Source organism: Mirounga angustirostris, unplaced genomic scaffold (assembly GCF_029215605.1).
Source record: "Mirounga angustirostris isolate CCGP_5_RB_7025 unplaced genomic scaffold, mMirAng1.0.hap1 SCAF_16, whole genome shotgun sequence".
NCBI lineage: Eukaryota > Metazoa > Chordata > Mammalia > Carnivora > Phocidae > Mirounga > Mirounga angustirostris.
The window spans coordinates 50,423,204-50,438,979 of NW_026991724.1; the positions used below are offsets into that span (position 1 = coordinate 50,423,204).

Here is a 15,776-nt window from a genome sequence, read left to right on the forward strand (position 1 = left end):
TCAGGAAGGCACCAGGGAGTGTTCAATGAATGGATGAACAGCCCATCCTTCCTTGAAGGTTCCTCAAATTTGCTGTGTATAACGTCATTATTAGCATCCAAATTTTGTCAAAACATTCTTGTCTGTTACTGATTTTATACTTTTACTAAATTTTGATGTTTAGCTTGCCTCCAAAGAATCAAAAGAATGCTGCTTTTCCAGAGGGGGAGAGGATGGGACAGGTTGCTTTAGCCTTGGAAAAGGCAATACTCATCTAACCTGTTCATCAGCCCTTAGTCACCCTTCAGGGACTTCTAACAACACTCCCCCCCCACCTCCCCACTCCCGCCTTGCGTGCTGTTTTCACTTCCTGCCTGTGCACCTGATAAAAGAGGCACGCAGGCCACATTCTGCCATTTGGCTGTGGGCAAAGGAGTGCTCTTCTCTAAGCCTTATTAGTTCATCTTCAAAATGAGGACCCTTCTACCTGTGGGCCAATACTGCTGAAATAACGAATGAGATCACGCAGAAACCTCTCAGTTCAGGGCCAGGCTTAATAAAAGGCAGCAAGGCTTCTGGAGTCATACAGACCTGGACTCAAATCTTGGCTCTCTCACTTTCTGGATGCGCCAGCTGAGCCTGAGTTCCCCCATCAGTAAACTGGGGATCAAAATATCCAACTGTCAAGATTGGGAGAATGGCAATGAGAGACTAAGTGAGAAATCGCTCAATTTAGTAAATGTGAATCTAGCATCCTCTTTCTGACTCCTGTTTGGAATTTTATTCCTGGAAATATGTCCTACCCACTGGTCTGAGCTCGGATCTTGGGCTACATAAAATAGTTTTCGGTCTCCTCACTGGTCTCTGTGTCCTAGTCTTGTTCGCTTTGAGCTATCCTTTGATCCCAGCTCAGACATCCCCTCCTCCATGAAGCCTGCCCTGATTCCCAGAGCCCTGGGCTCCCCTGCCAAAGCTCTGACCGCTCTGGGTAATCACTGTGTGGTGACAAACCTATCTCCCCAACTGGACTGTGAGCCCCATGAGGGCAGGGCTTGGGGCTGACTCCATCACTGCAGTGTCCCCCACCCTGGCTGGGGCACAGAGCAGGTGTTCAATGAAAGGGCTGATCTGTGTAAGTCCACAGGAGGTAGCCATGGACCATGGGCATAGCTCCCTCTCACCTGGCTCTACCCATGCCCCTCCTGCTTTCTAGCTCATCTGTCCCCTCAACACAAGGAGGCACTGCACAGCACCCACTCCTCTGGGAGGTGTTTGCTTCTCTTGGCTCCAGTCCCTCACCCCTCAGGCTGCCCCATTTGCCCATCTGTCTCCTGCAAGAACCCTTTTCTTGGCCTTAGGGGCTGGTATTTCTCAGGACACTGCTGCCCAAGGTCCTCTTCTTATTCAACCATCACATCCCCACTTAGACCCTCCTGACACCAACTCCAGGGCTTGATCTCCCTCTTCAGCCCCAGAGCTCTAGGCCCTAGGCACCTCGGACTCTCCCAGCCACAGCACAATGGCTGACCAGGCCCCAGGAGTTTTCCAGGGGAAAGGAAGCCTATGTTAACCCACTGAGTCCATCAAAATGAAGTACTTGGCCACAGCTAACCATTGTGAAAGTGTTTTCCTAAGCATGGAACTGCAGGTGGCTGGAATGTAGCTCTTTCCTCAGGAAACTGTGCTGCGAAGACAAGGACCCCTCTTCCTCCACAGTGGGGGCTAGGCGCCTCCAGAGCTTACAGACACGGGACAGGACCAAGCACTTCTTCCCCACTACTGGAAACCCGTCTGCATGCACACAGTGACTGCTTCCTCGTAAAATAAAGGGAAAGTGTTCCTAATATGGGCAATCACTCCGCTGTGAGCAATGAAAGAGTCATCGTAACCACACTGCCTACTAAGTGTACCTACTACTCATCTAGCCCGGGGTGATGGAAGGGCCATGACAGGGACACTAGGTACTGAACTGTTAAACATGATGTCACAGGTAACGGGAGAGTTAACTGTTTGAGAGGGAAGCTCTTTTTTTTAAGTATGGGGGGAATAAAAGCACTAAAACCTTATCTTCCCTATTAGGAAGTCAACAGTTAATAAAAAAAAAAAGGAAAAATTTAAAAACTAGGTGTGTTAGCACCTTCTTTAGACATATAGTGGTAGGGGCGCCTGGGTGGCTCAGTCGGTTAAGTGTCTGCCTTCGGCTCAGGTCATGATCTCAGGGTCCAAGGATTGAGCCCCACATCGGGCTCCCTGCTCGGCAGGAAGCCTGCTTCTCCCTCTCCCAATCCCCCTGCTTGTGCTCTCTCTCTCTGTGTGTCAAATAGATAAATAAATAAAAGAAATATGGTGGTAAACACAAAAAACAGCTGAAAGAGTTAAAGTTACCTGTGGGGAGCAGGAATTGAGGTGGGGAAGGAAATGGCTGCATTTTCTTCTTTTCCTTTTTAAAAATTTTATTTATTTAAGTAATCTCTACACCCCACCTAGGGCTTGAATTCAGGATCCTGAGATCAAGAGTCGCACGCATGCTCTTCTGACTGAGCCAGCCAGGCGCCCCTAGCATTTTGTTCTTTTTATCATAAATCACAGATGTATTTGACTCTTTAAACTAAGTACTTATACTCCTTTGACAACATTAGTAATTAATGTAATGTTTAAAACAGAAACACATTTTTAAAAAACCTGCCCAAGCCAAACAATCCATCCAAAAGCAACAGAATACACATTCTTCTCAGGGCGCCTGGCCGGCTCAGTGGGTAGAGTACGTGACTCTTGATCTCAGGGTTGTGAGTTTGAGCCCCACGCTGGGTGTGGGAGATTACTTTAAAAATAAAATCTTAAAAAAAAAAAAAGAATACACTTTCTTCTGAAGTGCACATGGAACATTGTGCATCATGTCCACTTCCAGGGGCAACTCAGACCCTCCTATGACCCCCAAGATCATACGTTAGGCCACAAAAAAGTTTAAGCAAATTTAAGAAGTCTGAAATCATATCAAGCATCTTTTCTGACCATAGTGGTATAAAACTAGAAATCAGTTACAAGAAGAAAACTGAGAAATTCATAAATACATCAACATGAAACATGCTACTGAACAACCACGAGCCAATGAAGCAATCAAAAAAGAAATGAAAAATACCTTGAGACAAATGAAAATGGAAATACAATGTACCAAAACTTATGGGATGCAGCAAGAGCAGTTCTAAGAGGGAAGTTCCCAGCAATAAACACCTAGAGCAAGAAACAAGAAAAAAAAATTTTTTTTGAAAGATTTTATTTTTAAGCAATCTCTATACCCAACATGGGGCTCGAACTCACAACCCCGAGGTCAAGAGTCTCATGCTCCTCTGACTGAGCAGCCAGGGGCCCCGAAACAAGAAAAATTTCAAACCAACAACCTAACTTTATACATTAAGGAACCAGAAAAAGTGGAGAGCCCAAAGTTGGCAGAAGGAAGGAAATGACAACGATCAGAGCAAAAATAAATGAAATACAGACTAAAAAGGCAATATAAGAGACAAGGAAAACCAAGAGCCGGTTCTTTGAGAAGATAAACAAAATTAAAAAACCTTTAGCTAGACTCACCATGAAAAAAAGAGCAAACACAAAATCAGACCCAAAAGACAAGATGTTACAACTGATACCACAGAAATACAGACTACTCCAAATAATTATGTGTCAACAAATTGAACAACCTGAAATGGATAAATTCCTAGAAACATACAACTTTCCAACACGGAACCATGAAGAAATAGAAAATCTGACTAGAACGATTATCAGTAAGGAGATTGAATCAGTAATCAAAAACCTCTCAACAAACAAAAGGATAAGAAATAACAAGTGTTGGGCGAGGATGTGGGGGAAAAGGGAATTCTTGTGCTCTGTTGGTGGGAATGTGAATTGGGGCAGCCACTATGGAAAACAGTACGGAGATTCTTTAAAAAATTGAAAATAGGACTACCCTATGATCCAGCAATTCCACATCTGAGTATTTATCCAAAGAAAACAAAAATACGAATTCTAAAACATATATGTGCCCTGTGTTCACTGCAGCATCATTTAAAATAGCCAAGGTATGGAAACAACCGAAGTGTCCATCGACAGATGAATGGATGAAGAAAATGTGGTTAAGTGTGTCAGATACGGGCAATGGGATATGATTCAGCCATAAAAGAATGAAATCTTGCCATCTGCAACAACATGGATGGACCCTGAGGACATTATCCTAAGTGAAACACATCAGAGAAAGATAAGTACTATATCATCTTTCTTGTAGGCGGAATCCAAAACAAAAGCCAAAAAAAAAAAAAAGTTCATAGATACGGAGAACAGACTGGTGGTTGCCAGAAGTAGAGGGCAGGGGGGAGGCCAGTTGGTGAAGAGAGTTCAGAGGAACTTCCAGTTATGAAATAAACAAGTCATGGGGGGGGGCGGTCCATGTACAGCACGATGACTACAGTTAATAATACTGTTCTGCGAATTTGCAAGCTGCTTGAAGAGTAAATCTTTAAAGTTCTCATGAGGAAAAAAATTCTATAACTACACATGGTGACAGGTATCAACTAGACTTACTGTGGAGACCATTTTGCAATACACACAAATATCGAATCATCATGTTTTATACTTGAAACTAATATAATGGTGTTATGTCAATTACACCTCAATGTAACACAAAACAAAACAAAACAACTTGTCCAAGCCAGAAAGGTAAACACTGCGTTTGGGTTTCCAGGCCTCTGCCCTGATTTCTGGTCCCAACCTCATGCGTGTTCCATACCCGAAGTCACCATATTAAAATGACCATCGGATCAAGGTACTCTCCAGCTTAAAATCCTTCAGTGGCTTCTACTGACCCTAAGATAAAGTCCAGACTCCTTAAAATGACCTACAGGTCCCATATGATCAGCATATCTTCTACTACCAGTCCTCCATATGTGCAGAATTACTTTCAGTGTTCAAAACATTTTTATATGTGTGCTCCCTCTGCCCAGGGCTCAGTTTAGGGGCCTCTCCTCCAGGAAGCCCTCCCTGACCCCTAGGCTAGGTCAGGTGCCCCTCTGGATTCTCCCAGCCTCCTGAGCTCCATAGCCCGGGTATGCTCACTTGGGGCCATCACTGTCTAAGGAATCTGTCTCCTCCAACAGGCTCTTGAGTACCAGGACAGTGGGACAGGGCTGTCTGGGTTGCTGTTGTGTCCCCAGAGCTGCCCAGCACAAAACTGGACCCAGAGTGAGCACTCAGAGGGTTCAGGGAATGACAAAAAGAAATGAAGGAAACACACCAAAAATTAACTTTTGGTTATTAGTCAGCACTAGTATATAGAGGGTGCTTTTTTTTTCTTATCTATCTATGTATATTTTTAAAGATTTTATTTATTTATTTGAGAGAGAGAGAATGAGAGAGAGGGGGGAGGGTCAGAGGGAGAAACAGACTCCCCGCCTAGCAGGGAGCCCGATGCGGGACTCGATCCAGGGACTCCAGGATCATGACCTGAGCCGAAGGCAGTCGCTCAACCAACTGAGCCACCCAGGCGCCCTCTTATCTATATTTTAATTTTTTTCTACAATAAACATGGATTGCTCCTCTATTTCTACAATAAACATGGAAAATGCTAATTGTATAGCCTTGGAACCACAGTTCTGATTGTAGGAGTTTATCACTTTCTTCTCTAAGAAAGAAAGCATGGATTTATTATCATTTTTTTAAGATTTTATTTATTTATTTGACAGAGAGAGACACAGCGAGAGAGGGAACACAAGCTGGGGGAGTGGGAGAGGGAGAAACAGGCTCCTCACTGAGCAGGGAGCCCGACGCAGGACTCGATCCCAGGACCCCGGGATCATGACCCGAGTCAAAGGCAGATGCCTAACCGACTGAGCCACCCAGGCACCTCCAGGAGGTATGGGTTTATATAAAGTATAGGAAGATACCAGAGAAACATACCCCTCCCCCCAACATGCCTGGCCCATTTAGCGAGGAGCTTCCTTCAACTTCCAGGCCAGGGACCTGCTCTGCCCTCAGCCACTAGTGGAGAGGGATGCAATCTGGCACCAGCCACCCGAGGGGCTGACCTACAGGACTGCTGGGGCTCCGCGGAGGGGAACGTACGGGGGCCTTGTAGGGCGAGAGGCACCTGAGAGGTGCATGGCACTATCTGGTGACCCAAAGGTCTTAGGGCCACTTGACAAGGTCACTGTGAATAATCCTCATCGGGATGATGGGTTTTTGGGATGTTAACCGGGAAGTATCTCAGTTGGGATGTGAGGAGCCTCTGGATCTCTGTCAGGAAGCTCTGCCCCCACAGAGTGGGTGTATATCAGCAGGGCAGTGGGCTCTGCTGGCAGCCAGTGCACTGGGGCCCAGGGCCTGCTCCAGCTAGACAGAGAAACTGGTTCCTCAGCTCGGGTGCTGGGCCCCTACACTTACCCATTGACCCCTGCACCCGGCCCTCACTCTCCTCTCCCTTGAAATCCCTTGCCTCCCGCTGTGGCTGCTCTCTGATGGATTACCTGTGCCGGGCCCTGCCCTCTCTGAGCCTAGAACCCGAAGCTGGGTACAGGGGTGAGGCGGTGTGAAGGCTGGGATCTTCTGAGGAGAGGCGAACATGTGACGTGGGGTGGGGGACGACAGTCCGAGCAGGAGTTTTTAAACTGCAGGTCTATGATCATAAGCTGCAAAATTGATCTTGTGTGTGATGACCAGCATCTCTTTACAGAAAAAAAAAATTAAATACACACTGTATAATTCCAATTATATAAAATTCTGGAAAATGCAAACTAATCTCCAGCAGGTCAGTGGTGGCCAGGAGGTTGGGGAGCGGGGAGAGGGGCTGGGATTACAAGGGGCACAAGGATACTTTGGGGGTGTCGGATACGTGCACTCTCTAGACTGTGGTGATAGTTTTGTGAGTATACATGTTGATCAAAACTTATCAAATTGTGGGGCGCTGGGCTGGCTCAGTTGGTTAAGCATCCGACTCTTAATTTTGGCTCAGGTCATGATCGCAGGGTCATGGGAACGAGCCCTACATTGGGCTCTGCGCTCAACACAGTCTGCTTGAGATTCTCTCTCTCCTCCTCCTCCCTGCTCGAGCTCGCGCGCTCTCTCTCAAATAAATAAAATCTTAATAAAAGCTTAGCAAATTATACACTTTAAATATGTGCCGTTTGCTGTATGTCAGTTATACTTCAATGAAGCCATAAAATATAAAAGAAACAGAAGGGAATAAAAGCGAACCGGATGGACTACGCCAGCCAGGAAGGAAGAGGGGCTGGTGTTGGCAGGGGGATGAGGAGCAGTTCCCAGAAGGGAGATAAGAGCTGCACTTGAGCCTGTTTGAGGAAAGCCTCCCAGGGGCTCGGAAGGCCTGGACTTCTGAGGAATGCACGCAGCCGCTCTGCCTCTCGTCTGCCCAGCCTGCGCTCGGAGCCTACCGACCCTGGCCCCCGCGGCCGCTCGGGCTGGCTTTCCAACCGCGAGCCCAGCCAGCTCTCTGCAGGCCGTGAGCCCGTTCCTCCAGATGCTGCTTCTCCTGCCTGATGGAGGTTTTGTGCAATTCGGTGGCTTCTGTCAACTGACAGACTCTTTCAGTTTGCCTACCATCAAGGGGAGGTTCTTGTCGGCAACGAACGGGTTTTTCGCCCATTGCAACCCAAAGGTTTACGTACACCTTCCTCTCCCTAGAGTTCACTTGTGCCACTAAGTGTATAAATGTTTGACGGAACTGAGCACCCCCTAGATGCTCTGGTGGTTTAATCTACTCCACGCCGCTGGAGCTTCACGTTCCAGAAATGCCGACACAAGGCTAGCATACTTAGGCTCGGTATTTAATGGCGAAACGTAGATCCGTTCAACAAAACAGGAAAACTATTAAACAAAGAGACAAAAGAGCTGAACTTGAGTGAGGAGAGGAGAGGGGTCCCAGGGCAGCCCGTGCATGGTGTTGGTGACCCACACCGAGGCCTGGGCCCCAGGGCGGCATGCGGGGCTGCTTCGGGCAGCTCCCAGTGGGCCCGCGCAGCTGAGATGGAGTCCTGGCCATCCCCAAGGTCAATGCTGAGTCAGAATACGACGACTGCAGGAAATACAATGGGAAGAACGACTGAGACCTGGGAAGCATCCTCCCCTCCACCCCCACTCCTCCTCTCTCCTCTTAAGCCTTCCACTTTTTTTTTTTTTTTGATAATTTTTTAAAAAGATTTATTTATTTATTTCAGAGAGAGAGAGAGAAAGAGCATGCACGAGCAGGAGGGGCAGAGGGAGAGGGAGAATCTCAAGCAGACTCCACGCTCAGGATGGAGCCCAACATGGGGCTCGATCTTACGACCCTGAGATCATGACCTGAGCTGAAACCAAGAGTCAGACGCTCAACTGACTGCACCTCCCAGGCTCCCCCTAAACCTTCCATTTTTGAGGACTCGGGACATACCCAGTGGCCCCTTCTTTCCAAGAATCTAGGTTATAGGTTACAGGTTCCCACAGTGTGACCTTGGGTAAGTCACTCCGGTACTCAGGCTCCTTGTCTGCAAAAAAGACCTAACCGGAGAAGCTTCCAGCTCTGGTTGTGGGGAAAGGATGATGGCCTAACGGCCAGGGAAGATGAAGCATGCAGTTCCGGAACCCCTTACCCAGAGTTCTTTGTGGCACAGGAGACTTCCTTCTGTTAGCAAGTGCACAGGCTGAGCTGAAGGCCCCAGGCTTCTGAGTTCACCCCAGTGTGGTGTAGGAACTTCTCTCTGCACCTCCTCCTTCCTGGCAATTCTCCTGAGCTGGGAGCCTCTCCCCAGTCATCCTCATTGCACCTGAGAGGCAATAGGTCCAAGAGAGTAAAGTTGGGCGTTCAGGGATGTTTGCCACAGTGAGGCTGAGAGCAGTGTGAAGTGGGGAAAGAACCCAACTGGCTGGAAGCAGACAATTCCCCGTTCCTGCACGCGAGAGTCCCCTGCGGCTGGTCCTTCCTGTCCCGTGAGGCTGCAGTGCTCTAAAGGGTACTTCTCCAAGTGCCCTGCCACACAGGCCCAGGACGTGTGAGAGGGGAACAATGAGACGCATCCTCCAGGATTTGCAAGACGGAAGGAGAAAGACCGGGCCCCCCAGCTGCGCTTTGGCTGGGTTCTGCAGGCAAGGCTGGCCTGGGGACAGTCGCAGTTTCCCAGGTGAACTTCCAGTGTCCTATCACCAACTTCGTGGATGTCGTGGCTTTTGGCCCCTGGACGGCATTACGTTGATGTGCTTTTCAACGCAACGTTTAAGTGGGCAGCCTCAAAGGCAGCGGCTCTCGTGGCTGGTCAGTCCTGCAGTGTCGTCATTCTGGAGGCCCGGCCACGAGCCGATTCATCCAGCCCTTCTGATGACTGTGCGAGCCTCACTCTCTGCATTAAATTGCATTCTGCCTAATTTATTTTGAAATGCAGCAAAAATAAGATGGACTGGGGCACCTGGGTGGCTCAGTCATTAAGCGTCTGCCTTTAGCTCAGGTCATGATCCCAGGATCCTGGGATCGAGCCCCGCATCGGGCTCCCTGCTCGGTGGGAAGCCTGCTTCTCCTTCTCCCACTACCCCTGCTTGTGTTCCCTCTCTCTCTGTGTCTCTCTCTGTCAAATGGATCAATAAAATCTTTAAAAAAATAAAAACTAAAATAATTTAAAAAATAAGATGGATCAATGGATGGATAGTGGGATGGACCAATGCACTGAAGGGTGATAAAGCAAGCACAGAAGAGGCGCCTGGGTGGCCCAGATGATTAAGCATCTGCCTTCGGCTCAGGTCATAATCCCAGGGTCCTGGGATTGAGACCCACTTCGGGCTCCTGGCTCAGCAGGGAGCCTGCTTCTCCCTCTCCCTCTGCCTCTCCCCCTCCTCACGCTCACTCTCTCTCTCTGTATCTCTGTGTCTCAAATGAATAAATAAAATCTTTAAAAAAAAAAAAAAGCAAGCACAGTAAAATGTTAGTGGGAGATCTCTGTGGTGGGTATGAGGATGTTCAATTTAAAATTCTTTCAGTGAGGGGCATCTGGGTGGCTCAGTTCGTTAAGCGTCTGCCTTAGGCTCAGGTCATGATCCCAGGGTCCTGGGATCGAGCCCCACATCGGGCTCCCTGCTCAGCAGGAAGCCTGCTTCTCCCTCTCCCACTCCCCCTGCTTGTGTTCCTGCTCTCGCTATCTGTCAAATAAATAAATAAAATCTTTAAAAAAATAAATAAAACAAAATTCTTTCAATGCTGCTGTATGTTCAAAAATGTTCATAATAAAATGTTGATGAGAAAAATCCTTTCTTGTTAGAAGAGCCAGAATGTTTTCTTTTTCAGGCGACCCCTGATGATGCAGTGGACCTCAGAAATGATGAGAACTCTGTAAGGCGGATGTGGAAATGTAACAGGTGAACTCAGCAGCTGTCTTGGCCTCGGCCAGGTGCCCAGCAGAGGGAGAAATCTCCTGCCCATGAACGGAGGCAGAACTGGGTGCAATGCTAAGGCTCCAAGAATAGGGGCCTCAAGAGTCCCTGGATTTCTGACTCCCCTCCCTGCGTGGCCTGAGATGAAGGTGGGAAGCACTCCCTTGGGGTCCCTTATATAGAAGAACATGCTGGGGGGCGCCTGGGGGGCTCAGATGGTTAAGCGTCTGCCTTCGGCTCAGGTCATGATCCCAGGGTCCTGGGATCGAGTCCCGCATCGGGCTCTCTGCTCCTTGGGAGCCTGCTTCTCCCTCTGCCTCTCTCGCTCTCTGTCTCTCATGAATAAATAAATAAAATCTTAAAAAAAAGAAGAACATGCTGGTTACGAGTTAGTGGAATTCGGGGGTTCCTAGGCTGGAGTAATGGCAACACTCCCTCTCCAAGATTCAGTTTCCTCCTTTATAAAACGGGTTTAATAACATTGTAGTTTGGGGGGGGGTTGTTTTTTTTTTAAGGTGGGGGGCAGAGGGAGAGGGAGAGAGAGAATCTTAAATCTTAAGCAGGCTCCAGACCCAGCACAGAGCCAGACATGGCGGTTGATCTCCCGACCCTGAGATCATGACCTGAGCCGAAATAAAGTCGGACGCTCAACCGACTGAGCTACCCAGGTGCCCTGTACAATGGGTTTAATAATAATCCTCACTCACAGGGTTATGTGAGATCCAACAAGACTGTTGCCTGGCTCCATCTGGGGGTTTCAGTAAAGAGCAGCCATTGTTGTTCTAATTAGGCTCAGGGTGGGACTGCTGAATTTCAAAACTGAAAGCTTTCATCTGGTGTAGAGGAATAGGGCAGAAAACACACAGGGTGTGCTCCTGGAGGCTTGGGAGACGAGCAATATCCAAAGGGACCTCTCTCCTCCTGGGACTGCCAAGACCACAGCCTTGGGAGGGGCCAGGCCAGGACTCAGACCCAGTCTCCACTTCCAAAAGCCCTGTTTCCCGCACCAGTAGGATGACTGGGAAAACAGCCTCCAAGAAGAATGGACAGCTCTCCTTACATCAGGCTTCCAATTAATACATGGAGAAGGAAAGAGGGAAACAGAAATCAACACCAGGCAAATACTACAATAAAACTGCCACGGAGGGGCGCCTGAGTGGCTCAGTCGTTAAGCGTCTGCCTTCAGCTCAGGTCATGATCCCAGGGTCCTGGGATCGAGCCCCGCATCGGGCTCCCTGCTCCGCGGGGAAGCCTGCTTCTCCCTCTCCCACTACCCCTGCTTGTGTTCCCTCTCTCGCTGTCTCTCTCTCTGTCAAATAAATAAATAAAATCTTTAAAAAAAAAAAAAAAACTGCCACGGAAAGATCCACTTATGGATGCTAAAATTAGGGGGCAAAAGTTTGAGGAGAAACAAGATATCTGCATAGTCTCAAGGTCTCTTCCCCAAGGTATTTATTAACTCACAAAGGGAAAAAAGTAATACCGTGGACAAACCTAGCAGACACCACCTTAACCACATGACCAAAGGCAGTATGACCAGAAATAAGACAAACTGACATCATGATGCCCTGCTGTGGTGCGCTGAGGAGGACACAGCATCATCCCCGAGGCATTCCCGCCAAAAGTGCAGAACCTCTTTCCCATCATGAGAAGGCATCAGACAAACTCAAACTGAAGGACAGTCTACAAAATAATCACTACTCTTCAAAAGGGTCAAGGTCCCATAGCAACATTTTTCTGGATATGTCTCCCGAGGCAAGGGAAATAAAAGCAAAAATAAACTATCAGGACCACATCAAAGTAAAAAGCTTCTGCACAGCAAAGGAAACAATCAACAACACCAAAGGGCAACCTACAGAATGGGAGAAGATATTTGCAAATCACATATCTGATATAGGGTTAGTATCCAAAATACATAAAGAACTTATATAACTCAACAGCCAAAAACCAAATAATCCCATTAAAAATGGGCAGAATATATGAACAGACATTTCTCCAAAGAAGACCTACAGATAGCCACAGACATATGAAAAGATGTTCAACATCACTCATCATCAGGGAAATGCAAATCAAAACCACAATGAGATATCACCTCACACCTGTCAGAGTGGCTAAAATAAAAAACACAAGTAACAAGTGTTGACGAGGATGTGGAGAAAGGGGAACCCTCTTGCACTGTTGGTGGGAATGCAAACTGGTGCAGCCACTCTGGAGAAGAGTTTGGAGGCTCCTCAAAAAGTTAAAAATAGGGGCGCCTGGGTGGCTCAGTCGTTAAGCGTCTGCCTTCGGCTCAGGTCGTGATCCCAGGGTCCTGGGATCGAGCCCCACATCGGGCTCCCTGCACGGCAGGGAAGCCTGCTTCTCCCTCTCCTACTCCCCCTGCTTGTGTTCCCTCTCTTGCTGTGTCTCTGTCAAATAAATAAATAAAATCTTTAAAAAAAAAAAGTTAAAAATAGAACTACCCAACAATCCAGTAATCGCACTATTGAGGTATTCACCCAAAGAATACAAAAACACTAATTCAAAAGGATACATGCACCCTGATGTTTATGGCAGCATTATTTACAATAGCCAAATTATGGAAGAAGCCAAGTATTTATCAAGAGATGAATGGATAAAGAAGATGTGGTCCATATATACAATGGAATATTATGCAGCCATCAAAAAATGAAATTTTGCCATTTGCAACTGGATGGAACTAGAGGGCATTATGCTAAGCGATATAAGTCAATCAGAGAAAGACAAGTATCATATGATCTCACTGATATGAGGAATTTGAGAAACAAGACAGAGGATCGGGCGCCTGGGTGGCTCAGTCGTTAAGCGTCTGCCTTCGGCTCAGGTCATGATCCCAGGGTCCTGGGATCGAGTCCCACATCGGGCTCCCTGCTTGGCGGGAAGCCTGCTTCTCCCTCTCCCACTCTCCCTGCTTGTGTTCCTGCTCTCGCTATCTCTCTCTGTGTCAAATAAATAAAATCTTAAAAAAAAAAAAAAAAAAAGACAGAGGATCATAGGGGAAGAGAGAGAAAAATAAAACGAGACAAAACCAGAGAGGGAGATAAACCATAAGAGACTCTTAATCTCAGGAAACAAACTGAGGGTTGCTGGAGTGGAGGGGGGTGGGAGGGATGGGGTGGCTGTGTGATGGACATTGGGGAGGGTATGTACTATGGTGAGCGCTGTGAATTGTGTAAGACTGATGAATCACAGACCTGTACCCCTGAAACAAATAATACATTATAAGTTAATTTAAAAAATAAAAAAAAAAGATGTGGTGTATATATACAGTGGAATATTATCCAGCCATAAAAAAGAATGAAATCTTGCCATTTGCAACAACATAGATGGATCTAGACGGTATAATGTTAAGTGAAATGAGTCGGTCAGAGAAAGACAAATACCATCTGATTTCACTCATGTGGAATTTAAGATACAAACGAGCAAAGGAAAAAAAAGCGAGAGGAAGAGAGAAAGAGAGACAAACCAAGAAAGACTCTTAACTACAGAGAACACACCAATGGTGACCAGAGGGGAGGTGGGTGGGGGGATGGATGAAAAGAGTGCTGGGGGTTAAGAGTGCACTTATGATGAGCACCAGGCGATGTATGGAAGTGCTGAATCACTACATTGTACACCTGAAACTCATACAACACTGTATGTTAAGTCTACTGGAATTAAAATTAAAAACTGAAAGGGTCAAGGTCATGAAAGACAAAGACTGAGACACTGTCACAGATTAAAGGGGACCAAGGAGACATGACAACTAAATACGACACGGGATGCTAGATAAAATCCCTGGAGCAGAAAAAGGACCCTGGTGGAAAAACTGATAAACCGTGAATGAGGTCTGTCGTTGCAGTAACAGTACTGAGCCTCTTTTGCTTCCCGGGTTTGCTCATGGCTCTGTGTTTATACACAGATGTATCATGGGGGGAGGCGGACTGAAAGGGATGCAGGAACGCTTTGTACCCGTTTTACAGCTTTTCTGTAAATCTCAACTTCGCTGGAGGTAAAGAGATAAAAAAAGAAATAGCCTCCAGGTGGTGAGTCAGTGAGGACGGGGACCCTCTCCCACTCGCTGCTGCCAGGGTAAGCATGCTGCACACCCTTGAGTCAGTAATTCTGCTGCTGGGAATGGATGCCAGATTTACCCGCGCAAGTGGCAAAGGCTTGCCTGGCACGTTAGTCCTGCAGCATTGTTTATAGTAACAATAAAAAAAAAAAAAAAAGCTAGCAGAGACCCTACAAGACCGACGGCCTCCTAAATTACAATAATTCTGTGAGCAGCTGAACGAAAGAGTAAGGAAGTTTTTTATGTGCTGATCGGTGTTCTCTCGCGGATAACGAGGTCAGTGAAAAGCAGTGAGGTCTAGCATGGGGTAGACTGCTACACTCAGGGAAAACAGGCAGGGTGGGGGTGGGTGCATATTAGCACTTGCTTAGAAACGCAGTTTTCGTTTTTGTTTTTTCCAGAAAACACACAAGATAAGAGTGGTTTGCCTCCCTGGAGGGGAACAGGGTACCCGGGGCACAGAAGTGGAGAGAGACTTTACCCTACATTCTCTTTTGACCCTTAAGACATGTGAACTTACTACCTTTTAAACAGGGGGTCGTTAAAAAAAAAAAAAAAAAAATCAACAAACAAGCCACCCGGAATCCAGGATTCCTGGTCGAGCCTGTTAGATTGAACACTCTGCCTTCTCCTCAAGCCCTCAAAAATGGCGGTTGGGTAGAAAGAAGCTAGAAGCCACAAGAACACAGGGGAAAAAGAGGGAAGCGAAGGGGAGGAAATCCACAGGCCTAGCGGATGCAGATGGCGGCAAGGTGACTGATCCAGAAGGGAGGCCGGCCTGGGCACCCGTGGAGGGGGCAGGGGGTGACGAGAGGCAGCCGAGCGGAAAGACTAGCAGAGCAGGCACCAGGTCACTCTGAGAGTGGGGATAAGCTGAGGACCTCCAGGACTCCTCCTGCTCTGACCGTGGAGACTTCAGAGGGTGAAACAGGGGCACTCCAGGAACAGCTGGGGGTGGGGTACCATATTGAAAACAGGCTTGCCCCTCCAGCATGGGGCTGGTGGCCAATGCACAGAGGTCAAGAGTCTGCTAGACCTTGGACTTGAGCCTCAGTGACCCTGCACGGATTTGCTGGGGGTGAAACCACACCTTTCCATGAGGTACAGAAAGGGGCTCTTCCTGACTGTGAGCCTCGGTCATCCCAGGAGCTAGGAAAGACTGGGCCAAGATCATCTCAGTGGCTTCCACACCCTACTCCCCTCTTCAGGAACACAGGGACCCTTCCCCTCTCTCCCTCCAAAGCCACGGTGCAGTGGATATTTGCTGGGTTTGCTGGCCCAGCATCCATTCCCCTTTCTCTGGAAACTGCCTCTCTTTGGGGGAAGCCCATCC

General features: G+C 47.6%; 1 protein-coding gene across 2 annotated transcripts in view; it reads right to left on the bottom strand.

The window, feature by feature from the left end:
- The window catches only part of LOC123855769 (optic atrophy 3 protein-like), a 54,380-nt gene that overhangs the window by 15,072 nt on the left and 23,532 nt on the right, over positions 1-15,776 (bottom strand). The window contains exons 2-3 of one of the 2 annotated variants that reach the window (XM_064581185.1): positions 8,607-8,780; positions 6,489-6,686 (exon numbers count right to left, since the gene is read on the bottom strand). The exons of the other annotated variant lie outside the window; for it this stretch is intronic. Coding sequence (XP_064437255.1) covers positions 6,489-6,585 — 97 coding nt within the window. The 5' untranslated portion in view covers positions 6,586-6,686; positions 8,607-8,780. The remainder of the gene's footprint in view (positions 1-6,488; positions 6,687-8,606; positions 8,781-15,776) is intronic. 2 annotated transcript variants of the gene reach the window in all.